The following is a 24696-nucleotide window of genomic DNA, read 5'->3' as shown; positions in this document are numbered from 1 at the left end:
GCTGGGTCTGCACTCTCCACCCCTTTTTGCTCCCCAATTTGCTCCCCGACATCTCACGGGGTGGGGAGTGGGGCTGCTCATTGTACCCAGCACACTCACTGCAGCAAATGCACTTTATGGGGCAGCTGCTTTCAGCACTTGGTCACGAAATTCCCATATCAAAGAGAAATCCCCCAGAAAATTAACTAAACCTGCTTACTTCTAGCTAGCAAGTGCTCAGCAACCCCTCTGGAAATCCCCAGGGCTGTGTGGCAGTCCTTGCCCAAAGAAAGATCTCTCAGCTCTGCAGGTGTCCCCGCTCCCTTCCCCGTAACCAGGCGTAGGAACGCATGTGTTTAATGCACGGTTGTTACGGCTCGGATGCTAACCGTTAGCTCGCCCCAAATATTTCTATTTCTGATCTTCCCCGAGCACATCCTTAATTCCCTTTAAATGCGAATCTGGGACAGAAGGGACGAGGCGGATGCAGGTGCGTTACAGATACATTTATTCTCCCGAGAGCAGACCCAGGAGCCTCGTTTGATCACACGCTGGAGGAGTACCCGATGCTAATGTAAAGCAAACTAGCGTCAGAGGAAGTTGGCTGCGAAAAGAAACCCTGGGCTGTCATTTAGTCGTGGCAAGGCGGTCTGCATGGAGCTGCTGTCTCCTCGCTGTTTACCCACACCGAGGTAGAGCTGTTGGCGTACTTAGAGCCATGCACTACCCAAGCCCCGAACCACCCCCTGCTCGGGTGAGCTAAGAGCAAATTATACCTCTTGTGGCACTTCTGGAAGGGTTTTTTGGCAGCCTGGCCCGTGGATGGGGCCGCTGGGGCCATGGCACCGGGTTTGGGGCTGGCCGTGGGAGCAGGATAGGGGCAGGTGAGAACAGCTCGCGCTGGGCTCCGTGCTGGGTCACACACCACGCTCTCAGAGGGCTCCTGGGGCGCATCCCATCGCCTCGCTGGCAGCCTTCCCAGAGCAGCCAGGCGTGAGGCTCGGCCTTTCCTTGCGCCCGGCCTCACTCCTGCTCCTCCAGAATGAGGTTTATTTTCTGGCAGAACTCGTCGATGACGCTGAAGTCCCTCTCCAGCACGCCTGCCGCCGCGCGGATGCTCCCCGCCAGCTCTGCCCGTGCACCGCGGGACAGGTGAGCCGAGTCCTTGGTGACAAAAAAGATGTCCAGGGCCAAGGAGAGGCCGAGGAGAAGCTGTGCGGCTGTCCCGGCGAGGCTCACGGCACGGCTGGCCCCAGCCAGCGCCGCGCTGGCCCTGGCCACGCTGCTGCCGTTGAGGACGCTGCGCCCCAGCCCCGTCACCACCCTGAACACCCCCAGGATGACGTCCAGGCTCTCGTCCTTCCCCAGCACCTCCAGCAGCCTCCGCGCCCTCTCCACGTGCTCCCGGCTGCCCGTGAACACCTCCTCCTGTGCCCCGAACTCCTCCAGCAGCGCCTCCGCCCCGTCCTTCCTCGCCAGGCACCCCAGGCTGTCGCTGACGGTGGCGGTGGCACCGACGAGGCTCCCGAGCAGCGAGACGCCGAAGCCCACGGCCGACAGCAGCAGCGCCGTGCCCAGCGCCGTGGGGGCCAGCAGCAGCCCCGCGATGGCTGTGGCCCCCCCCGTCACCCCCAGCACCCCGCCGGTGACGTTGGCCACCGCCGCCGCCCGGTGGCACCGCTCCGTGGCCTCCGCCGCGCGCCGCATGTCCTGCAGGCAGCTCCGCATGGCGTCCCGGGCGGGCAGCAGGGACAGCCGCACCGTGTCCCCGATGGTGCTCCGGCTGGCTGCGGGGCTGGGGTGACGGCGGGGGGGTGAGCATGGGGTGGCATCAGCAGGACCTGCCCAGGGTGTGAGGTCCCAGCGGAGCAAAACCCATGGGATATAGGGACCCAGCCCCTGGTTGGGGTGGGATGTGGGGCTGGGGGTGCCCAGGAAGCATTTCCCACCCCACCACCCCGTTGTCCCCCCCCGCCGCTGGCAGCACCCACCCCTAGGGCCGCGCTCACCTCTCGGGGGCCCTGCAGGAGAGCCCCCCGTGGGGCAGGGCGTTCTCGCAGACGGAGTTCCTGGCCGTCTCCCCGCAGCAGGCGTAGCGCCCGGCCCGGTAGGGCTGCCGGTGCCTCAGCACGATCTCGAACTCGTACTCGATGCTGTTGGCGTTGAGCAGCGCTTTCCGCAGGGCCTCGAAGAGGGGCACGCGCCGCTCGGTCCAGATGGCCGCGCCGCCGCCCCCGGCCCGAAAGCTGGCCGTGGCGTAGGTGATGTCGTGCAAGCCCAGGAAGTGCGATGCCTCGTGGATGAGCGTCCCGGGCTGCGAGTCCTTCTCCAGCTCGCTGGGGGCCTGCCAGAAGAGGGGGCAGAGGTAGATGGTGCGGTCGCAGGCGTTCTTCTTGACGTAGGCGTAGGAGCCGGCGCGGCGGGGGTTTTTGCGGAAAGCCGCCTGCTGCAGCTGCGAGACGAGGCTGCGCAGCAGCTTCTTGGTGAGCATGGCGTAGCGCTCCACCCAGCCCTCGCCCCCCTGGCCCTCCCCGGCCAGCACCACCACGTCCTTCAGGTTCCTCATCAGCACCCGCTCCTTCCTCAGCGCGTCCTCCAGCACCTCCAGCGCCGCGCGCTGGGCTCTCCGCGCGATGCCGCTCTCCTCCTCGCTCAGCTCCTCCGACACGTCCTCGCTGCAGGGCAGGGCGCAGCACGAGCTGCCCGTCACCGCCTTGGTGTGGATGAGGGTGGCCATCCGGGGGGACATCCTGCAGGGGCAGCTGGCTCAGGGCACGGTGGCGGAGGGACCCAAAGCCCCAGAGGGGACCTCTACCGGTGCTGGCAGCCTCCGCCACGGGGGGACAGAGCAGGGCCTGGAGGAGGCAGGAGAGCCCCGCTCCCTGCAGCACCAGGGCTGTTCCTGCTTTGCCCCCTTTTCCAGCCCAGACCCCATCCTCCTCCTCCCACCTCTGGGCTCCACCAGCACCCCCAGGGCCCCACCATGGTGCCCCCAACCTCACCTGCGCCGTGCCCCCAGCCAGGGGACGGGTGACGGAGGATCAGGCAGCCGTCAGCCCCGTGAGAGTGCAGTGCCGGGGAAAGCAGCGGCCTCTCATTGATAGGGGCCGTGCCTGGAGCTGATAACACCCCCCGGAGCCGAGGGGCAGCCAGCACCGCTGCTGGGGGCACCCCAATGCCCAGCACCTTCCAGCAGAGCCCTGGCCACGGGCAGGGCTGCGGGCTGCAGCCCCACTGTGGGGAGCACCCACTGCAGCCCCTCTGCCCTCCCCAGCTCCCCAGGGAGCTTTTGGCAGCCCCCGGGGTGGGCAGAGCCTGATTCCCCCCCCCCAGGCACCGCCTGCACGGGGCTGATAGAGCCCAGCAGGGTGCTGCCGGGGCGCCCGCCCTGCCACGGCACACCCCTTGCGCTCCAGCCCGTGGAGACGACGTGAGAGCTCCTGGTGCTGGTGTGCAGCCAGAGCACAGCTTTTTTGGGGAAGGCGTGAGGATCCCCACCCCTCCGTGCCCCCCCAGCCACGCAGGCAGCTCTGGACCTACTTGTGCCTCTTTATTAGGGAGCTTTTGTACATCTATAAAACAGTGGCGCACGCCTCCGACGGCCACCTCCCGCCGCCCTGCCCATGCCCACCCTGCCCGGGGCTCGCTCCCGCTGCCAGGGAGGGGGCCACATCCTGCACCCCACGCCCAGGCACCCTCCTTCCCCCTGTGGTGCTGGTGGGGGGCCTGGCATTGCTGCGGGGATGCTTCTGCTTGCACCCAGCTGCTGGTGCAGGAGCACGGGGTGGGCACAGGGTGGCCGTTCCCTGGGGCTGGGGTCCCACGCCACGCGTGCCACCGCCCCACGGGGACCTGGACACCCTCCCGGGCACACGCGGTGGTGGAGGGGCTCCTCCTGCAGCTATGGCTTTGGCCACGGCACGGCTGTGCCCTCTCGGGTCTTGGGGCACTGGGGGTGTAGCCAGGCTAGGTCCCATCCCATCTCCCCCCCCGATGTCACCAATTCCTGCCGCGGGTCCCCCTCTCTGCCGTGTGTGCGTGTCGAGGGGGGCTTTGCCAGCCGGCCCCCCCCTCCTGAGATATTTTGGGGCTGTTTGCCCTGCGCTGGTGTCTGCTACAGTGGAGGGGGAGGAGGAGATGTCCTACGGGAAGGGGTCACCAGGGGGGGTCCTGATGGGGTCCTGCCACCCCCCCCGGGGCTGTGCTGGGCACGGGGCACCCTCCTGACCCCATCCAGGCTGGGGGAGGCACAGCGGGCGCTCAGCACCCGGGGGAGGGGGGACGTGGCAGGGGTGGGGACGTGCACGGTGCGGAAGAGCTGTGACAGCCAGGGGAGCGAGGACGGGTGCCCCCGTGCCGTGCCGGGTGGCTGTGCCTGAGGACAGCCTGCTCGGGGCGACGCACGGGAGCGGGGAGGCTGGAGGGGGCTGTGGGGCACTGGGAGGAGAGGGTTTGGGGCAGGAGAGCGGGGAGAAGTCCACGGGGCTGGGGGCTAACACTGGAGTGTGGGGGGGTCACAGTGCAGGGGTCTGGCTGGGGGCGGCTACGGGGCAGGGGGCTGCAGCCCCGGAGGGCTGCGTGGGGCTGGGGAAGGAGGGGAGGTGTCGGGGGGGTGTCACAGTGGTGGTGGTGCTGGGGGCCGGAGGGGTGGCAGGGAGGTGCCATGCAGGTGTGACTGCAGGTGGGAGCCCCCCACCCTGCCACATGCCCTGGGAGGGGGCCGGGGGGCCGGGCACGGCCCTCCCCTGGGGGACGGGGCAGGGCAGAGACCCCCTAGGAGGAGCCAGCAGGGAAGGGCCTGGGGGGGCTCGCGGGAAACCCAGCCCCCCCCTCGCATGCTCTGCATCGCGGGGGCCCCTCCGCTCCCCCGAAGCCCCCCTGGCATGCAGTTTTGGGCCCAGGGCTGCTCTTGCTGCCGGACAGGGGGCGGCCCCCCCATCCCGTGTGCTTGAGACAGGGCTGACCCCGCACGCCGGGGGCAAGCGGAGGGGCTGGGCGGAGGGGCTGGGGGCCGCGGCGGTGCCGGTGGCACGGCCGGGGGCGAGCGGCGCGCCTGATCCCCGTGCCGCGGTGCCTCTCCGTGAGGACGGCGGGGAGGGGACAGCGGGGGGTGGGGGCTGGCCGCCCCCTGTCCCCAGCTGGCCTAGCAGGCGAAGTCCTCGAAGACGCCCTGGTGCGGGTAGTGGTGGCGGTGGTGGTGGTTGGGCAGGATGCCCGCGTTGTAGGAGCCCTCCACGTGCCGGCCCAGCGTCTCGCAGGGGCTCTGCGGGGACGGCAGCGTCAGGGGGGCGCCCTCCTGCCCCCCGGCCCTTCCCCTATATCCATCCCACAGCTCGGCAGCCTGGCCCTGGGGAGCCACGTCCCGTCCCCACGGGGCTGGGGAGACCCTGCCCAGGTCCCTGCTCCCCCATCCCGCCCCAGTGGGGTACCTGGTCCTTGAGCTCCTCCAGCCCCAGCGTGGCGATGCTGCCCGAGGGCTTCTTCAGGGGCGGCTTGGAGCGGCGCAGGACGCGGCTCACCCTGTCACGGATCACCTGGGGGCAGAGGGGTCAGCCCCAGAGCCCCACGCACGCACACAGCACCCCATGGGAGCACCCCGCTCCGCACGGCCACCCCCTCCCTGGGGAGCCCGGCCCCTGCTCGGCTCCCAGCGCACCTCGTAGATGTAGTCCAGGATCTCCAGGATGGTGAGGATGCTGGCGCCGATGAACAGGCCCATCTGTCCCCCGATGTCCCCTGGGGAGGACAGGGGAGAGAGGGTCACCGGGAGCTGCTGCACAGCCCCTTTGGGCTGGGGAGGGACGGCAGTGCCAGGGCTAAAGGATGGAGGGGACAGCGAGGTGACAGGGACAAAGGATGGAGGGGAACAAGGTGGTAATGGGGTTTGGGGCTGCAGGACAGGGGGAGCTGGGGGTCCTGGGGGAAGGCTGGGGAGTCACCGAGCAGCCCGGCAAGGTCGTAGGCTTTCTTCTGCTCAATGGCCTCGTAGTTGAGCGCCTCGAAGAAGATGTCCAGCACCAGGAAGTTCTCCCTGCGGGGACACCGTGGGGCCGGTCACCACCCACATTGCCCCCAGCCTCCCCCAGCTCCCATCCACCCCGCCCCAGGGTGCTCCCGGCGCCCTTGTGAGTTACACAGGCTGGGTTTGCGGGGCCCTGCGTGTGGAGGGGACACAGAAGGGACATGTCATGGCCCCGGTGGGACTGCGGGGTGGGGACGTGCAGGCTGGGAGGACGCCAAGGAGACGGTGCCCCCCCTCTAACCACAGTCCCCCCAGGGAGAGGATGCTGCAGGGACCGTGCATGCCAGGACCTGGTCTCCACACGCTGCCAGGAGCACGGGGGGACCCCCAGATTCCCAGTGTCCCCCCCCCAGCCCCCTGCCAGCCCCAGCCCCGGGGGCTCACCGAATGTAGGTCTCGTTCTTGTTGTACTTGCGGGCCAGGTAGCGCGCCGAGCCCTTGTTGGGGATGCGCACCATGGAGATCTCCTTGCCGTAGCGGGTCAGGTTGCACGGCGTGGGGCAGCTGCAGCGCTCCTGGCTGTCCTCCACCGCCGCGTCTGGGGGCACGCACCGCTGGGCACGGCTGCACACCCCCCCCCCCCCCAAAATCCCTCCCTCCCGGCCCCGCACCTACCCAGCGTGTGGTCAGCACACTCGATGTAGACGTTGGGAGAGCAGATGGACTCGTTGCCTGCGGGGAAGCTGCAGGTCAGGGGGTGGGAGCCTCACACACCCCACCCCGCGCTCGCTCCCCTCTAGGGGGTGGCAGGGGCTGAGCGATGGGGTGGGGGCCACCTCTGGGTGCAGGGGGGAGGGTGGGACCCTCACCTGGCATGTGGACCATGCGGCAGTGGCAGCTGCGCACCACGGCCTCCTTCTCGCACTGCAGGCGGCAGGCGGCGATGCTGTAGGTGTCGTAGCCGGGCAGGGTCTGCTCCCCCTGCACGCTGGCCCGGCAGTTGCCCCAGGGCTGCGGCAGGTAGGTGAGCTGCCGGGGAGGGAGGGCATTGCTGCAGGGACGCACGGGGCTGGGACATCCCCGGGGCTGTGGGGTATCACCGCCGCCCAGCAGGTGTTGGGGCTGCGTGGGGCGAAGTGGCGTCCCCGGGAACGGCACCACCCCGCTGTCCCCACGGCTTGGCCCCATATGGCCAGCGCCCTGAGCTGGCCTTACCCGCTGCTCCTGGCAGGACACGAAGGTCTGGAAGCCAGGCGAGACGCCGAAGCCCAGCTGATGGATGTAGGGCGGCTCGTCCTGGCTGTGGATCTGGACTCGGATGCCAGCTTCAAACGATGTCTCATCTGCAGGGGATAGAAGGGGTCGTGGGCAGCTGGTCCCATGGGACAGCCCTCAGCCCCTGTACCCCGTGCCCTGCCCGCAGCCCCACTCACTGGTCTCCCTCCAGATGGGCAGGTATTCCTCCTGCTGGATGTCCAGCATGATCTCCAGCCCGTTGCCCATGCCGCCCTGGCGGGTGACCCGTGGGTTCCTCCGGTCCCCGTTGAAGGTGTAGCATTTGCCATAGCGCGTATAGACCTGGGGATGGAGAGAGGGAGGGGGAGGATGGGGAAGGGCTCAGGCAGGGCGCTCTGCAAGCAGGATAAGGTCCGGGCCCCCCTTTACAGTCCTGCGGGGCCCCTGGGGCGCAGGCTGGTGCCGGGCACCCGAGGCGGGGACTCACGGGGACGAAGTGCTGGGGGCCGCAGCGCTCGCCCTGGAAGCGGCACTCCACCAGCATGTCCTCGATCTGGTGGCCCAGGCGGTGGAAGAAGCTCTGCATGGTGCGCTCGGAGCGGCGGGGCGGCAGGAAGCGCGAGTAGTTGGCCAGGCGCTCGAGCCAGCGGCGCCGCTCGTCCCCCAGCACGGCCAGCAGCTCGGGCACCAGCGAGCGGTCCTCCCGCGCCAGCCCCAGCCACTGCCCCACCGAGTAGAGGTCGGGCTTGGTGAGCTGCAGGAAGCGCGCCCGGTTGGGGTTGCAGAGGGTGACGGCCGGGAAGCGCAGCTGGGGCGCCCGGGCCAGGCGTGCCCGCGTGTGCACGGGGCGCGAGAGCAGGTGGCGCAGGCGGTCGGTGGCCCCGGTGGCCAGCAGCCCGGCAGAGGCCAGGAAGGCCAGGCTCCAGAGCAGGCGGCGCAGGCGGGACTGGGGCCGGGTGCCCATGTAGTGCAGCCCGGGGATGCGGGTGGCGCGCAGGAAGCCGCCCTGTGCCGCGGCCAGGGCCTCTCCGTCGGGGCAGCAGGAGAGGGGCAGCGGCATCGCTGCGCTGGGGGGGGGGGCTCCTGCCTGCTCCCTGCTCCCCGTCTCCTTCCCGGGAGGCTTTTTTGGCTCCGCACCTTCCCGGAGCTGGATGTGGCAGGCGCCTTCCCGAGCTGTGACGGGCGAGGGGAGGGAGAGGAGGGGGCTGGTGCGAGCGCACGCCTTCCCCCAACCTCGATTCGGGAATGGAAAATTCCTCCCCGAGCTGGGCTGGGGGTGTGTGGGGGGGTGTTGTGCTACCCCAGGCAGGGGGTCCCCACAGCCCCGGCACAGGGATGCCCTGACCCAGCAGTGCCCTGTGAGCCCCTTGCCCAGGAGTGCCACACCCCAGAGCATCCCTGCCCATTGCTCTGGCCCCACAGCCCCCCCAAAGCCCTGCGTGCCCCCCAAAATCTCACCCAACGTGGGGCAAAGCATCTGTGGGGCTGGGGGCCCTGCCCCACACGGTGCCAGGCCTGGAGGGGGGGCGGTCACCTCCCACGTCCCCCACTCCCCAGTGCTGTACCCCAAATCCCCGCAGCCTGGGGGCCCCCACCCCGTCCCCGGGGGCTGCTGCTGCGTGGGAGCCCGGCGGGCGCTTTGAAGTGACGGCTGCGGCTCTGATCACAGCGGGGACGGCGAGGGGGGGGGACAGCGACGACGGCGCCGAGGACGGCATCTGCGCACCCCCAGCGGCTCCTCAAAGGCTCGGGGCTGGCGGCGGGGGCCCGGCTGCCCGTCAGGGGCGCTTCAAAGCGCAGGGAAAGGGAGCGGGGGGGGCCCCGCAGGGCCGGGATCCGGCAGGGGGCAGCAGGGCCCCGCTTTTGGGCAGCCGGCCCCGCCGCGCTCCGGCCGGCCCCGAACCCCCCGAGCCCCCCGCCGGGCTCCCGGTGCCCGGTGCCCCCCGGGGAGCGCAGCCCCAGCTCCCCGGGCTGCGGGAGGTTGCGGGGGGGCTGCTGGAGCCGCCGGCCGGGGATTTATTGCGGCTCGGAGAGCCCGAGCCCGCCGGCCTGATAGCATCAGCGCCTGGCGCGCCGGGGCGGCTTTGATATTAGTTTTTCTGCAAAGGGAGGATGAGCTCCCCCGGCCGCAGGAAATGTCAGCGCGCTGCTCGCTGCCAGCTCCTGGCGGCTCGCACAGCGCCGGGCGGCAGCGGGAGAGGGATGGGGACAGGGCACACAGGAGAGGGCACCTGGGGACACGGGCAGGGGCTGGCGGGGACGGAGAGGTCCCGCGGCGGTGGTGGTGGCAGCGGTGGCCTCGTCCCTGTCCCCATCGCCGTCCCCTGCAGCCCTGGGCAGGCAGCAGGGCACAGGGGGCATGGGGAGGGCAGGGGTGCCCGCGGCGCCCTGCTGAGTTACTGCCAGGGTGCCGAGGACAGCTGTGAGAGCTCGCCGGAGAGAGCACAGCACAGGCCTGAAGGGCTTCGGCTTTCCAGGATGCCAAACCCAATTAGATAACAGGGAGCGCGGGAGCAGAGCGAGGAGGAGGAGGAGGAGGAGGAAGGGCAGAGCAGGGGCTGCCTGCTCTGGGAGATGGTTCCTTCCCCGCAGCTGACCCAGAAATGTGCCTCGCAGGGGGGAACGGAGCGCACGTGTCCTGCCGGGCACGGCCCCCTGGCACCCTGCTCCCCTCGCGGGGCACCCAAGGGTGCTGTGGGCCTCGGGGCCGGGCGGCAGGGCTCCCGCACCGCCTGCGGGCCTCCCCGCTCAGCTGCCACACACCGGCATCCCCGCGCAGGGGAGACCCCATTAGGGAGGTAATTTCTCGACACGATTCCTCATTTCCCTGCTCTGTGCCGTGGAGACACTTTGACCTTGACAGAAATAGCTGCCGGCGCCTCGCCAGGCAGATCCCAGCCGGGGATCGCTGCCAACGGGGGGCTGAAGGATCCCCCTCCCCGCCCCATACAGCCCTGGCACCCTGCTACCGCCACCCCATGGGGCTCCCCCTCTTGCCCCCTATGTGTGGGCACCCCACGGGTGCTGGTTCCCGGCATCCTGACCACATCCCATCCACCAGCACTGAGGTTTCCCATGGCAGGGGGCCCCGGGGCTGGCCCCACACATGCCCGAGCCCCCCCATGCTCGTCGCTACAAGCCCATTGTGCCTGCCTGCGGCTGATCCCGGCTCACGCAGGTATTTCCGCGGCTTACACGGCTCCCCACGGTATTTAGCCTCTGGAAGACGACGTTAAACAGCGCAAGCAGCGACAAATCCTGATTGCTCTGCAGAGACAAGAGGCCGCGCTAAGCTGCCAGCCGCATGCCTGCATGCAAAGGAGACGGAGCTGCGGCACGCGTGGGGGCCCTGCACGCCGGGGACGTGTGCTCCTGCCCCGTGTCCCCCCCTGGGACACGCAGCCAGCAGGGCACGGGCACAACACGCAGGAGCGGGCACCCCCCGGTGACAAATGTCCCTGGGCACAGCAACCCGGCAGCAGCTGGGCCACGGGCTGCAGCCCCCAGATTGCAAAGGGTGCTCCCCGAGCGGGCACACGGAGCTGGGGGCACGGGGTGCTGCTTGTCCCGGGCTGACACGGGCACAGCCAGATAATGCCATGCCCACAGACGCTGCCCCCCGCTGCAGCCAGCCCAGCCCAGGCTCTGCTGGAGCCCCCCCAAATCCCCGGCCGTGTCCCCGGTGTCCCGCTCCCCCCCCGTGGTGCTGACAGCCCCCGCCTGGGTGCCCACGGAGGGAAGCCGCAGCGCTGACGCCAGCACTGCAACTGCCCGGGATATGAGATCCGCTTGGATTCAGCAATTTCAACTCATTTCAAGCCCGATTCTGCAGCAATTTTCTGAGCCAGTGGGATGTTTTCGCCTCTGCAAACGTCCCTCTCACGCACGGTCGCACCATTTCCCTTCCCCGCTCCCCGGAGGGGCGAGCACCGGAGCCAGTTTGGCTTCACCCCAGCTCCAGCACCGGTGCCATCGCCCCCCCAAACCCACAGCCCCCCCTGTACCCTGTCCTTGCCCCACACAGGGCTGCTCCTGGCACTGGGCACAGCTCCTGCACCGGGGCTGCCACCCCCATGAGGTCCCCAGGATGCCTTTGTCCCCAGGCAGGGCCCTCCAGCACCGCGCTGGGCTCGGTTATGGGATGTTCCTCATCCCCTCCCCAGCATCCCAGCCCACCTCCCAAATCCCAAGCCTCGGGCACGCCCCGGGGGGCTGCGCCCCTCCTGCCACCTCCCCGCGCAGATGTGCTGGGCCAGCCCGTGCCAGCTGAGCCCCGCGGACGTGTCCCCGGAGCCAGCAGGGAGACGTGGGAGCCCCGGCGGTGCCAAGCGGGCTCGCGGCTGGAATACCAAGTGCTCAGCTGTGCTGCGGGCTGTGCTGCCAGCGGGGCAGAGCTGGGGCACCCGCACTCGTGCGGACCCCCGGGGCCAGCACACGGCCCCCCCTGGCAGCACGGTGAGCTCAGCGCTGTGCCTTCCCCTCCCGGGGGGCGGCCGGCCCGGGACCTCACTGGTCTCCTGCTTTCCAAGCCCAATTTCTGCAGGGCCGCTTTGTACCATTTGTTCTCGCGCCAGCATTGTCCCCGAGCTGAAATAGCTCTCTTCCCTCCGTTGTGTTTACTCCCTTGATGTATTTATAAACAGCAATCCCAGCCCCTCGCAGCGTTCCTCCTGCCAGCCCGCACGTGCCAATTGCTCCCATTTCCTCTCCCGATTTGGGCTCAGCCCTCCTGCCCCATGCAGCAGCTGCTCCAGCGCCGTGCCGCGCTCAGCCCCGGCTGCCCAGGGCTCGCACGCTGCCCCTGCCAGCTCCCCGGCCATACAGACCCGGGGACGTGCCCTCTCCGCCCCACAGCATCCCACCTGGGGCCCGGAGGGAGCATTGAGGATGCCCAGGGGGGCACCGGGGTCTGTGGGGCCTGGCACAGACCAGCCCCGCTCTCTGGCTGCTGTCACCCCGCGTGCCCCATCACATTGCTCCCCCGGCCACCCGGTGCTGGGGGCTTTTGGCTGAGAGGCAGCACCAGAGCTGAGCGCCACCAGCCCCTCTGTGTGCAGCCCCATGGGGACCACGGGGCCAGCACCGGGCAGCAGGACACTGGTATGGGGATGGAGCAGGGAGGTCCCACGGCCCCACTGCTCTGCCCACCCCGCTCTGCAGCCAGCAGCATCCCCGGGGAAGGCTCCTCTTTGAAAGCAGCCGTGCAGGCAGCCCCGCGCCCGTCCCCAACGGGTTAACAAGCAATTTCCTTTGCTGACAGCTCCGAGACCGTTCACTATCGACTGCGGGAGAATAAGAGGGGAGAAGCAGTGAGATAAAAAGGCAGCAGAGCTGGCACCGCCTGCTTAATCCCAGCGTTTAATCTGCTGGGGCAGCGCAGGCAGCCTTATCTCGCCGTCCTTCTGCTGCTCCATCTCATTACGGCTCCCACGGCTGCGCGGCCGCACCGCCAGCCAACGCGGGAGCCCAGGCGGGGCGGCCAGCCCGGGGCAGCAGCTCCTGCCAGCACACCTCGCCGCCCCCCCGGCAGCATCCGCACCGCCTGGCACCGCCACGCTGCTGGCACCCGCCGCTGGCACCGGCCCCACGCCTGGCCCAAGCGGGGCGAGGGCACGGGGGATGCGCTGCCGGCATCACGCGTGGCTTTGTCCCCACGCACACTCTCTGGTGGCAGGGGTGGCCGCGGGGTGCCCCCGGGCAGGTGCCGGCACAGGCCCGGTCCCTCCAGCTTTGTTGTTATTTATCTGTAAATCCGCAGCGTGGCTGAGGCTGGGTTGTCACAGGGGTTATCCCACTGCCTGCGGATGGGTTTACGCTGATAAGATTTATCATCACCCCGGCTGAGCGAGGGCAAGGCTGTGCCACCGCCCGGGGACGCTGTCAGAGCCACCGGAGGCACCGAGCCCCAGCCCAAACCTCTCCCTGCGCTGGTCCTCCTGAGCATCCCGCCGTGCAGAGGGGTGCTGCGGGGTGGATGCTGCCCCCCCGAGCTGGAGCAGGCACATGGGGGCTGGAAGTGCTGTGCTGGCACCCGGGCAGCGGTGCGTGCCTCTCCGCCAGGGTCCCGGGTGCGCAGTGCCCCGGCGCTGGCAGCCCATCTGTGCTGCCCGAGATCTGCTGACGGTGCTGGTGGCTCAGCTCCTGTCACAGCTCGACGGCTTCACGGCTTCCAGCATGCTGGGGCTGTGCTGGGAGCCCCCATCCTGCAGCTGGCCTCAGCACTGCGCAGGAGCCGGGCAGGAATACCCCAGAAAGGGGAACGTGGCCCCAGGGGGCCCTGCCCAAGCCCTGCGCCTGCCCCCACTCCACATCCCCAGCGCTGATTTCCCTGGGGCCCACAGGGATTGACCTGAGCCACCTGGTGCAGCCACACCAGGGCTAAATCCGTGAGCAGAGGGAAGCAAACCACCCGGCAGCACCTCCCCCTGCGCCCAAAGTCTCCGCGCAAGCCCTGTATGGCCCTCACCACCCCAGCCCCTGCCCCCTTCCCTTCTTGCCCCCTCTGCCCGCTGACCAGCGGCTCCCCAGGGCTTTGCTCTCTGCACCAGCACAAATCTGACAGCAGCACGTCAGAGCTGCAGGCAGCAAGGCACAAACAAACAGCCCGGGTCCCCTCTGTGCCTTCATCCCCAGGGTCAGCGCGGGGGCCAGGGGCACGGCACAACGCGCCCCGCATCGGGACAGGAGTGAAGTGGGGTGATCACAGCCCAGCGGGAAAGGGCTCGTTAATAGCTGAGCCCTTTTAGTAGAGATTAGGGAGCTGCACAGCTTTGATCTTTGATTGCCAATTTGCATCTTGAAGGCGCTGGAACCTCATCCAGCCTCAGCGCAACCCTTTGTGGTTATCTCGTGGCTAATGGATTTGTTCTTAATGCTGGAGCGTGCAGGCTAAAGGCTGATTAAACCCTCTCCACGGCACTAAATCAATGGAACAAACATGATAGGGGCTGGCTTTCCCCAGCCCGCGCGCTCCTGGGTGCGGGGGCCGATGGATGGAGGCTCCTGGCTGGGTGCTGGGGGGGGGGACACCCCTCTTGGTGCCCCCAAGGAGCCCCAGTGGCCACCAGGGCCCCCATGGAGAAGCTGCCCAGGGAGGGGAGCTGGGTGCAGGCTCCAGGACGAGAAGAGATGCTGCAGGTGGTGCCCACACCTGGGGAAGCTCAGCCCCACCATGCTGGGGGCTGCGTGGGGCTGAGCAGGGTCCCGGCACGGTGCACACATGTATGCCGGTGCTGTGGGGTGGGATGGGAGCTGCAGGGAAGCTGGGACCAGTGCCTTGCTGGGTACCAGCACAGGGGAAAGCCCCCGGGATGCTGCCCAGGGCCCTGTCCTGTCCCCACGCCGTGCCCCTGAGGGGCTCAGCCCCACGCAGCCGAGGCTGCACTGGAGCAGGCGAGCTGTGGCATGGAGCCCGTGGGATCACACGCCGTGATTCCCATCTGCAAACTTTGCTATTGAATAATCTCCCCTCCGCCAATATTTGCCCAGCTTGGGAGATAACGTGGCTACAGAAGTCGTCGGTGCCAGCATTTCAATCCGCCAGTGCTGCCTGCCCTGCGCAGCCCTCTGCGCCCTGCTCCTACTGCCTGTGCCGAGGTCCTGCAGCGGGTGAGGCAGGGCACGGTGCTGAGATCCAGCTCCTGGAGGAGAAGCCCGGAGCGCTGTCAGCCTGGGGAGTAAATTAAGGTCATGTCAGGTGATAAGGAAACAGGATGTCGGAGCAGCAGCAGCGTCGGGGGGGCAGAGCCTGAAAAACTCCCTCTGCAAGGCAGCTCCACCACGATAAGATCAGGCAGGCACCTGGGGACAGAGCGGCTGTCACTGCTGCGTGCTCCGGGGCTCCAGGGATGGCACCGTGCACACTGCTGGGATGGGATGGGATGGGATGGGATGGGATGGGATGGGATGGGATGGGATGGGATGGGATGGGATGGGATGGGATGGGATGGGATGGGGACGGGCAGGGGGCCATGGAGAGGCAGGGCAGGGACAGCCTGCAAACCTCTGCCCCTAATTAGCACAGAGATGTGCAGGCGCTCTCTGATGAGTGGGATCTCAGAGCCAGGCTGCTCAACAGTGCTCACACCGCTCCTGCCTCCTGCTCCTCCTGCCATTCACCTCCTGGGGCCGGGCAGAGCAGGGCTGGCTGGCATGGCACAGCGTGGGGCGCAGCGGGGTGACAGCCAGCACATGCCACCAGTGTAACCCCTTCTCTCTGCACGAGCAGCCACGGTGGTGGCCGAGCAGCCGGGACATAATTAATGCTTGCATCCACCTCGGATTTGCAGTGTCCTCGGTCCCCAGGGAGGTGGCTGCTCCCTGCCCTGCCCAGGGCAGCCGCAGATGCCGTGCCAGCCCTGCCTCCTGCGCAGAGGTGGCCTGGGGACAGCCCCGCTCGGGGACCACCTTGGCCTCTCCAGCCGCTGAGCGCTGCGGACAGATGGAGATGCTTCCCTGCTCCCACCGGGGCCCCGGCTCTGTGCGGCCCCCTCCCTCCTCCGGCTGGGGAGGAACAGCACAGATTGCAGCTCCGGAGCCAGGGCAGGGTTTGGGCTGCTCCCATCAAAACCCCTCCTGGCAGCTGGGACGCGAGGCTGTGCCCACCCCTGTGTGCCCAGGGCTGCCCTGCTGGGGCACCCGGCTCCTGCCTGCCCCTGCCCGCTCTGCTGGCCCTGCTGGGCAGCCCCAGCCCGTCCCAGCGGCTCAATCAGGGCTGTGCAGCCCTCCAGCGCGATGGGCACCAGGAATTAAACCGCTAATGAGCTGCAGGCTGGAGGGCTGGCAGCTAGTGATTAATCAGGGCTCTGGCTGATGAGGCTGGTGCCAGCTCTCCCCTCCCACCCTGGGCCCCGGCCCCGCACACCCCATGGGCTCGCGGCCGGCGGTGTCTCCGAGCTCCCTGACACAGACAGGGCACCCGCTGCTCTCCCGGCCTCTGGCTTTCCTGCCCTCGCTTTTCACCTCTGCCTGTGCTCCCGGCTCTGCAATCAAGCAGGTAACCTTTTGTTCCGCTGGAGGAAAACCTGTTGACTCCATCAAAGCTCAGCCGGCGCTTAATGGCCGTTCAGCACCCAGCCAGCAGCTGCTCCCAGGGAGGGAGCGGAGAGCTCGGGGTGCCCGGGACCCTCCCCACCTGTGTGTGCTGCCTGGGGGGGACCGGCCGTGCAGGCACAGAGCCCAGGTGTGCCCCAGCTTGGCCCCGTGACCCCGCTCCTCCTCTCCCTGCTGCGAGCAGGCAGCACGCAGAGGGGGCAGGCAGTGCCGTGCCCGCAGCCGCGCTGGCGCAGCACACCGAGGGCACGGCTCAGTGCACAGAGGGAAGGTTTTGCAGCGTAAGCAAGGGACAGCCTCGGACATCAGCCCGCAGCAATGTGCAGGGAGCTGCGAGAAGGCAGCTCAAGCACCAGCCTGACTGCTCTCCTGCTGTGAAGCCCTGCCTGCCTTCCCTCCCCTTGCAGGGTCAGGAGGGCAGCGAGGGCTGTTCCAGCACCTCCTGCCCTCGCCGCGCACCACCGAGCTCGCCGCTCGCTGCCCGTGCAGCCCCAGGGTCGTGCAGCACAGCGTGCCCTGGGGAAGAGCTCGCCCCCTTCTCCCCAGCTGCACTTGCAGCGAGGAAGAAAAGGGCAGCGATCAGCAAGGAGCAGGTTAGAGAGCTGCGTGTTCTCCCCTGTTGCGCAATTAATCATGAGAAGTTTTTCCTCCTTTCGTGCATGAAACGAAATTTGGCAGGGCGCTCTGACCACAGGGACGTGCTGCTCGCTCGCCAGCAAGAACCCGGCCACATCTGGCCAAGAAATAACCTCAGCACATCCCCCTGCACGCGGGCGGGGAGGTGCTGGCAGGGAAACCCAGCCAGCAGGGCTTTGTCTGCAGCCACCGCGCACAGAGCATCCTCAGCCCCACGCCGTGCCTGCCTGCGCCCTGCGGACAGCGAGCACGGGGCAGGGAGGGGACACGGTGCCCTGGGGAGATGTCCGGCTCTGCCGGAGCCCCACGGCCCCAGCGTGCTCCCCCCTTTCTCCAGTGCCCCCCTCCCGGCCGTGCCGCAGCCTCAGCCGGCTGTGTGCAGGTGCTGAGCGAGCCCAAGCCTCCCCAGCAGCGTTTCAGCTATTTGTTATTGGAAAAAGGGGGAAATACGGTTTTCGACAATTATTGTTTTTTCCACCTGACTGGCTGCAAACTTGTTAATTTTTTTCTTTAATGTGTGAACAGTGTCGACGGCAGCTGCATGTGAAATGACTCGACGCCCTATCCGCGGGTCCCTGGCTGGCGTTCAGCCCTCGCACCGCAAACATTGCCTTCTATAAATAAAGGCCTATATCTCATCAATGGCAGAACAGCAGAGCTTTATATAGTCGTCTTACATAAAACCGTCTCTCTTTATGGGCTTCAAACCATTTGCGTCACTTAGTGCAGCCCCGTAAACCTCCCCGTTCCAGCGCGGGGAGACCCGGCCCCGCGCCCCGGGGGCTGCCCGCAGGGTGCCCGGGAACCCCTCTCCTGGGGACTGCCGCCCCAGGCAGGGCCAGGTGGCAGCTGCGTCCCCCCCACGTCACCGCCTTGGCACGCGGCTCCCCGCAGCCCGCCCGGCCTTGGCACCGTGCTCTGGCACGGCAGCCGGCACCGCCAGGCAGCACGGGGACGGCCAGCTGCGCGCCAGCGCTGCGCCCTCGCCCTCCGCACCCTGCCGGTCCCCGTCCCGGCTGTGGGGAGCCGTGTGGGGCAGGGCCGGGGGGGTGCTGGGAGCCCGGCTGGTGGCTTTGTCACCCCTGCTGTGGTTGTGGGGTGCTGTGAGCCCCCTCGGACCCACAGGCAGTCACCTTGCCCCTATCCAGCCCCGTGGCACCGTGCCCCCCAGCCCCATGGTCCCCCAGCCCCTGCGCCAAGCCCCCAGGGGTGCCCTGTCCCCAGGGGACAGCGGTGTCCCCCGATCCACCCAGCCCTCCACGTGGGGCCGGCTGCATGGCACGTCCCGCGTCCCCGGGGAGCCACACCAGGCGCGGGCGTCACGGCCGCTGGCTCCCCCCCGTATCGGAGACAGGCTTATTAAGTGTGTGATATTAAATTACCCAGATAAGAGTGTAAGAGCTTTTAAAGTCAATTCATTAAATATAATTATGAAGAGAGCTTTTTTATGCTCGCGGTGATCCGATCTCAATCAGGGATGCGGTGGGAAAGCCGCCGGCTCCTCCAGCATCTCCGCTCCCCCGCCGCGCCGCCCCCGCGCCCCTGCTCCCCCCCCCGGGCTCCCGCAGCCCTCGCAGCCCACCCGCTGCCCTGGGGACCCATCCCCACGCTGCCACCAGGGCTGGTGCCACCCCGTGTGGATGGGCATCAGAACGGGCTTGTCCTCTCCGCTGCTTCCCAGCAGGATCCCTCCCTCTCCCCGTCCCCTGCGTGCTCAGGGAGGTAGGGCTGCATCCAGGCAGCCCAGGCAGATGGGGTTTGGGCTTCCCCACGCTCCCACAGAAATGAAAGGTGCCTTACAACATATCCATGTCTACCAGCCATGCAGGGGCTGTCCTGACCCGTGGCTGGACCCAGCACACACGGCTCGGGTGTCCCCGTGCCAGCCCCTGGCACCGGGCGCCTCTTTGGCACCAGGGCGCTGGCCTTGAGCGCTGTCGGCTGCAGCTGCACGCCGGGCCAGGCTGCCCTCCCTGGGGAAAGCCCTGGGAACTGGGCCTCAAAGACAGCTCGGGGGCCCTGCATGCCTCCCACCTCCCAGTCCATCCCAAAAGGCAGCCAAAGCACCGTGACACCCCGCATCTCCTTGCCACGGAGCCCCGAGACCCGCTGCGATGAGGGGCTCTGTGGTGACACCCGTGGGACCAGCCAGCCCCTCGCTGCCCTGCCGTGGCACCCCATAACCCCATCACCCCACAGCTGCCGGCCCCAGAGCTGCACCCCAAGGCCTGGGCACCTCGGGGGTGCGCCCCGGGCTGGGGTCCCCCGCACGAGGCTCCAGCGGGGGCTCGGGGGAGCAGCTACCCACTGCTGGGAGCTGCTGGACTGACATTTATTTTTAGACGTGAATTGTATAAATTAGCATTTCTCAGCGGATTAAGCAGCAGGAATTGTGTAAAATTAAATGGCAACGAATTGCATTAAAGTCCCCCGGTTTCTGGCACAAGCAGCGCCTCGAGCCGTGCCCGGGCGGCTCATGTGTAACCGTGCCAGAGCTGCCACCGCTCTGGACAGGAGCACGAGGAACCAGAGCCCATCTGCGCCACCAGAGACACAGATCTGGGGACGTGCCAGCACGGCACGGCACGGTGACACATCCTGCCCGGTCCTCAGCTCTGCCCGGGGGCTGCAGCAAGCAGGAGGCTCGCAGGGCCTTGCAGGGCCAGCGTGGAAGGGAAATGTGTGCCCCCAGCCCCCTGCTCCCTGTGGTGAACAGACCACAAAGAGGCAAAATGGGGTGGCCGAACGCCTCGGTGGGTGAGCAGCAGCACCAGGTGGGGCAGGGGCAGGGGGAGAGGAATGAGCCCAGCTTTTTCCAGGTGTACAAACAGGCTGAAAATGCGACATGTATTAAATATGGTTCTGGCGGAAAGGTCAGAGAGAGTCCCCGCGTCGGGAGTGGCGCTGATTGCAGGGGGGAAGGAGGCAGCTGGGGACGTGCCCTCCCCGCCGGGGGGCTGCAGAGCTCGGCCCCACGCGGCGCTTTGCAGCCCCCCACCAGCCGGCAGCACGCAGCCAACGCTGCCCACACGTGTGGGGTTGTCTCCTGGGGGTCAGCACGGGGCGCAGAGAGCCCCGCACAGCCCACGGCCCGGGGGGGGCCCTGCCAGGAGAGCCGGGGCCGCTGCCAGCTCCGAGGCCGCTGCCAGCTCTGCGCTCCCCCAGCCCCAGCCCTCGCAGGAGCGGCCTCGGCAGCAGCAGCGGCTCACAAACAAAAGGCTTTTGATGGGGGAACGTGGTTTTGAGAGAGGCTCCAGCACAACCACCAGCACAGCCTGCGAGGAGCCAGGGCGAGCTGCTGGCCTGGCCACCACCTGCCCTGCCCTGCCCAAAGCCACCTCCGCCGTCCCCAGCGCCGCGGTGCACCCAGGGGTGGCCAGCATGGCCCCGGGGCTGGGTGCCAGCGGGCTACCGTGCGGCCACGGGCCACCAGCCGCAGCTGAGCCCCGGCCCCGCGGGGACGCCTCCCGCTTAATGGCGCGGAAAGCGAGCTATTGATTCCCTGCAGCACCGCCGCACGCCTCGCCTCGCACCCTCGGTGCCGCAGCTGCGCCCGCCCGGCCGGGCTTGGCACCCGGCGCCCTGCCCCAGGCAGCGGGCAGCGTGCCCGTGGCACCGGGCTGTGCGCCCCAGGGAATGGGGCTGCCCCCCAGTAAGGGGTGCAGAGGGGTAGGAAAAGGCTCTGCCCGGGGTTCCCGGCAGCCTGCGCACGGGGCACATTTGTCAGCAGGCTGCAGGGGAGCCTCGCTGCGGCTCCGTGCTGTCCCTGCCGCCTGGGGAGATTTACAGCCCAGCCGGGCTTTATTACACGGAAGATGCTTACGCTGGGGATTTTTCTCCCCATAGTTTCTTAATTTGCTATCCCATAAAGAATGAGGATTTGTGACGTTAAATAGGGGAAGATCATTTACCACTCGCGGCGCCTACTTAAAGGACCCGCGCGAGCTGTTTATCGTGTGCTCACCGGCTGCGAGCTCCGCGCTCCGGCTCGGCAGCGCTGCTGGCCCGGCGGGCAGGCTGCCCACGGCCACCCAGGGGCCGTCACGCTTCTGGCCTCTGGGTGAAGCCCCCCGTGCGCACAGAGCAGAGGATCGACGCCAGCACCCCTGCAAGCACAGCCCCGGGGAGCTGCAAGGGAAAACTTCCCTTCCCTGCCTCCCTGGGGACACAACCTCTGCTCCGGGCGCTGCGAGCCCTGCGAGCCCTCCTTCCCTGCAGGGCCACCCGCAGAGCACCCGCTGCGGTGGGCTCACAGGAGCCCTGTGAGCAGAAAGGCACTGGGGCACCCAGGGCCAGGAGCTCGGTGTGACAGCGGGGTGCGGCGCAGCACGGGGTGCTCCTGCACCAGGGCCACAGCTGGCAGGCACGGCGGCTCCCAAGCCCACACGTGGCGGCTGGGACTCACCCGTGCCTGCCAAGCTGCTCGCACCGTGCTTGAATCATCCCCAGGAGGAGGCACAGGGGACAGATTCGGCTCAGGGAACGGGAGCAGCAGGCTCCAGCTGCAAATGGTGCGCTGCCTCGGCAGGTCCCGCCGCTGCCTGGCACGGCTCTGGGACGTGCTGCGTGGCACAGAGAGGCTGCCGAATCCCTCCCCTCTGCTCCTGCCTTCCCCTCCCCTTCCCAAGCCCGTGCCTTGCACCTTCTTCTGCCCCGAGATTGCCCCTTGGCTCCAGGTGCATCGGGAAAGTGGCCAGCAAGAGGTGGCAGGGACAGCCCTGCCTGCTGAGCGCTCCGGGTGCCTCCAGCTCTGGGCTCCCCGTCCTGACCCCGCTGCCTGGAGCCTGCTCCAGCACACGGAGACGGCACACCGGACAGTCCCGGTGGCTGTCCCCATGTATGTCCGTGCTCTAGGAAGCTGGTACCCAGCCCAAATCCCACTGCCATGCCGTGCTGCTACCCGGCACGATGCTGGGCTCCCCACCTTCCCACCGGCCAGCGTGGCTGAGCCCCACACACCACGTGCAGGATTGCCCAGCACCGGGGCTCCCTGCGCTCTCCCCGCTGGATCTCACTTCTCCCCGGCACCTATACTCAGGAAGCTCGGCTACAGCAGGTACAGAGCCCAGCAAAACCCCAGGAGGAGGAGGGTCCCCCCTGCTGCCCCCCGCTCCTCCCCACCCCACTGCAGGCAAACGCTCCCCACGGCAGCCCCCCTGTAGCACCCCCCAAATGGCGCTTTCCCTAGGACGGCAGCACCCTGCACTAGAAAGGCTTCGCAGCGATGGGCACGAAGTGAAGCAGGACGTGCTGCATCAGCCATTTCCAACCCCACGGAGCCTCCTCTCCCCTCAGCAGGCTGCGCAGCCCCCCGTATCGCACCCCCCTCCCCGGCACGGAGCGGGCTCCGGCTGGCAGCGCTGCTCCGGGGAGCGCAGCGAGCAGGCAGAGCAGCAGCCCCTGGCAGCCGGAGCAGAGAGGCGGCTCATTTCCAGAGTCATTACGGGCTGAAAGGGGTCCCATCAAGTATTCCGCCCGTTCAGCACATTTATTTCCCCAAACCACAGCGGGGATTTGTGATTCCAGGCTCAACATTAGCGAGAGCCGCACAGTCGCGGTGCCCGGCTGGGAGCTCGCTGCCTGGGTGGGCATGGTGCTGCTGGGGTCCGGGGACCCCCAGCTGTGGGGGTGGCCCCCAGGGCCCCCGGATGTGGCCATGCCCCGAAGCAGACCCTCTGGGGGTGCTGGGCACGTGTATTTGCACACACACACACACACACACACACACACACACACACACACACACACACACACACACACACACACACACGAGTGTGCAATGCTGACAGCCTCCCGCATTCACACACATCCCAGTGCCCACCCCCGAAGGCAGGGGGGCTCTCCTACGTGCAAAGGGGTCCCGGCCCCCCCATTCCACTCTTGCTGTGCAAAATGCCCTGCGATGGAGCAGCTCAACCCGTGGTGAGGAGAGGCTGGAGCAAGGCTCTGTGCCACCGCTTTCCCCTTCCCGCTGCTCGCCCACCCCGGGGAGGGCTGCGCCCCGCTCCCCCATCTGCCCCCGCTCCTGCCCACGACCCCCTCCTGCAGCCCCGGAGCTGCCGGCAGCGCGGTCCTGCAGCAGAGAGCTCCCACGGAGGATCCTCTCTCTCTCTCCATGTGAAACTTGGAGGGAAACTCGAACACGGAGAGATGCAAAACTTCAGCAGCCGGAGCGAGCCGGGGAGCCCCGCTGCGGCGAGGACACGGCGGGGTCAGAGCCCCCCCAGCGCCGGCGGCGTCCCCGGGGCTGCGCACTCACCACAGTGAAATCCCGGGAGGAGCAGTTCTCGCCGCTGAAGTTGCAGCTCTTGAGCATGTCGTCGAGCTGGTGGCCGGTGCGGTTGACGATGTCGGCCATGTCGGGGTCGGGGTAGAGCAGGTCCGTGGCCTTGTGGCCGTCGCGGTCCTTGGGGGGCAGCCCGGTCATGTTGGCCAGGTGGAAGATGTCGGCGTCGGTGAGCGCCGAGTGGCGGTAGCGGTTGATGTTGCAGATGGTGATGGCGGGGAAGACCATCTCGCGGATGGCCTCCTCGTCCAGGGCCATGACGTGGGGGTGCTCCAGGTAGAGCAGCGCCGACTTGGCCGCCTGGTAGAGGAAGAAGGCGAGCGAGGCCAGGAAGGCGAGCGCCCAGAGGGTCTGGCGCACGCCCAGCCGCCCCGAGCGGCAGATGTGCCCCAGGCCGTGCAGCGTGCTGGCGCTGGCGAAGGCGGCCAGGTCCCGGGAGCGGGGCCGCGCGGGCTCCTCGATCAGGCTCTCCTTGTCCCCTTCTTCTTTCTCCTTCTGCTTCTCATCCTCCTCGGCAAATTTGATTTTACACACGATCTCAATCGGCATCTGCCCCGCGCGGCCGGCGTGCCCAGCCAGCGGGCTGCCCCCCGGCACGGGCAGCGGCCGAGAGCCCGGCCAGGCGCTGGGAGGGGGCTCGGGTCCCCCCCAAGCCCCAGCACGGCGCCGGGAGGGCCGAGCCGTCTCGGGAGGGAAGCGCAGCCCCTCTCAGCAGCTCCGAGCCGCCGCTTCCCTCTTGTCTCACTAGTCGATCGTCTCCTTGTGCCTTCGCTTATCAGCACAAATACAGCTGTCAAAAACCCCTCTCTCTCCTCTCCCTCGCTCTGTGTCTCTGCCTCTCTCCTTCGCTCCTCTCTGGTTAAGACCCCGGCAGATACAGGCAGCATTTAGGCATCATGTGCTAATAAAATCCAGGGAATACTTAATAATTCAAGACATGTCAACATTATTTCATCGTCAAATAAAGAGCGAGCGCCAGAGAAGGAGGCAGTGTGAAGGGCCCCGCGCCTCCGGGGCAGGGGGAGCCGCTCCGCGCCCTCTCTCCAGCCCCGGCTCCCAAGTGCTGCGGGAGCCACTTGTTTGAATGGCTCGGGACCTGCCGGAGCCGAGCCGTGCCGTGCCGAGCCGCGCCGAGCCGAGCGGAACCGATGCGCGCCGAGCGGTGCCGAGCCGTGCCGCGCCGCGCCGAGCCAAGCCGTGCGATGCCGAGCCGTGCCGAACCGTGCCGCGCCGTGAAATGCCGTGGCCGTGCCGAGCCGTGCCGAGCCGTGCCGTGCCGTGCCGTGCCGAGCCGTGCCGAGGCGGGCGGGGCACGGTGCCTGCCCCCCGCCGCCGCCGCCGCCGCCGCCGCCGCGCTGTGCGCCTCGCCCCGGCCCGTGCGCCCCGGGGCAGCGCGGCTCGGCACGGCACGGCGCGGCTCGGGGCGGCTCGGCACGGCTCGGGGCGGCTCGGCGGGGGCGGGCAGCCTGCGGGCAGCTCGCCCGGCGGCCCCCTCCTGCTCGCCCGCCCGCGGACTCCTCCTGCCTCGGCGGCTCCCTGGCCGTTA

The 24696-nt window shown here is 68.2% G+C and overlaps 2 protein-coding genes across 3 annotated transcripts; both read right to left on the bottom strand.

Moving 5' to 3' along the window:
* Nucleotides 1–470: 470 nt before the first annotated feature.
* LOC137859020 (uncharacterized) lies at nucleotides 471–3385 on the bottom strand. Its single transcript, XM_068687634.1, has 3 exons — nucleotides 2982–3385; nucleotides 1989–2729; nucleotides 471–1774 (listed from the first exon to the last, which is right to left on the bottom strand). The coding sequence occupies exons 2-3, from the start codon at nucleotides 2726–2728 to the stop codon at nucleotides 1003–1005; spliced, it is 1512 nt and encodes a 503-aa protein (XP_068543735.1). The 5' UTR covers nucleotide 2729; nucleotides 2982–3385; the 3' UTR covers nucleotides 471–1002.
* Nucleotides 3386–3510: 125 nt separating this feature from the next.
* ASIC4 (acid sensing ion channel subunit family member 4) lies at nucleotides 3511–24392 on the bottom strand. 2 transcript variants are annotated; one of them, XM_068687633.1, is made up of 10 exons: nucleotides 23124–24392; nucleotides 7375–7519; nucleotides 7157–7284; nucleotides 6811–6970; nucleotides 6617–6673; nucleotides 6386–6539; nucleotides 5919–6010; nucleotides 5636–5715; nucleotides 5409–5513; nucleotides 3511–5242 (listed from the first exon to the last, which is right to left on the bottom strand). In XM_068687633.1, the coding sequence occupies exons 1-10, from the start codon at nucleotides 23697–23699 to the stop codon at nucleotides 5123–5125; spliced, it is 1617 nt and encodes a 538-aa protein (XP_068543734.1). In that variant the 5' UTR covers nucleotides 23700–24392; the 3' UTR covers nucleotides 3511–5122. The 2 variants fall into 2 exon arrangements, with proteins under 2 accessions (XP_068543734.1, XP_068543733.1); XM_068687632.1 differs by lacking the exon at nucleotides 23124–24392 and adding an exon at nucleotides 7665–8336.
* Nucleotides 24393–24696: the final 304 nt, after the last annotated feature.

Source organism: Anas acuta, chromosome 6 (genome assembly GCF_963932015.1).
Source record: "Anas acuta chromosome 6, bAnaAcu1.1, whole genome shotgun sequence".
NCBI lineage: Eukaryota > Metazoa > Chordata > Aves > Anseriformes > Anatidae > Anas > Anas acuta.
This window is presented reverse-complemented; position numbering and strand designations above follow the sequence as displayed.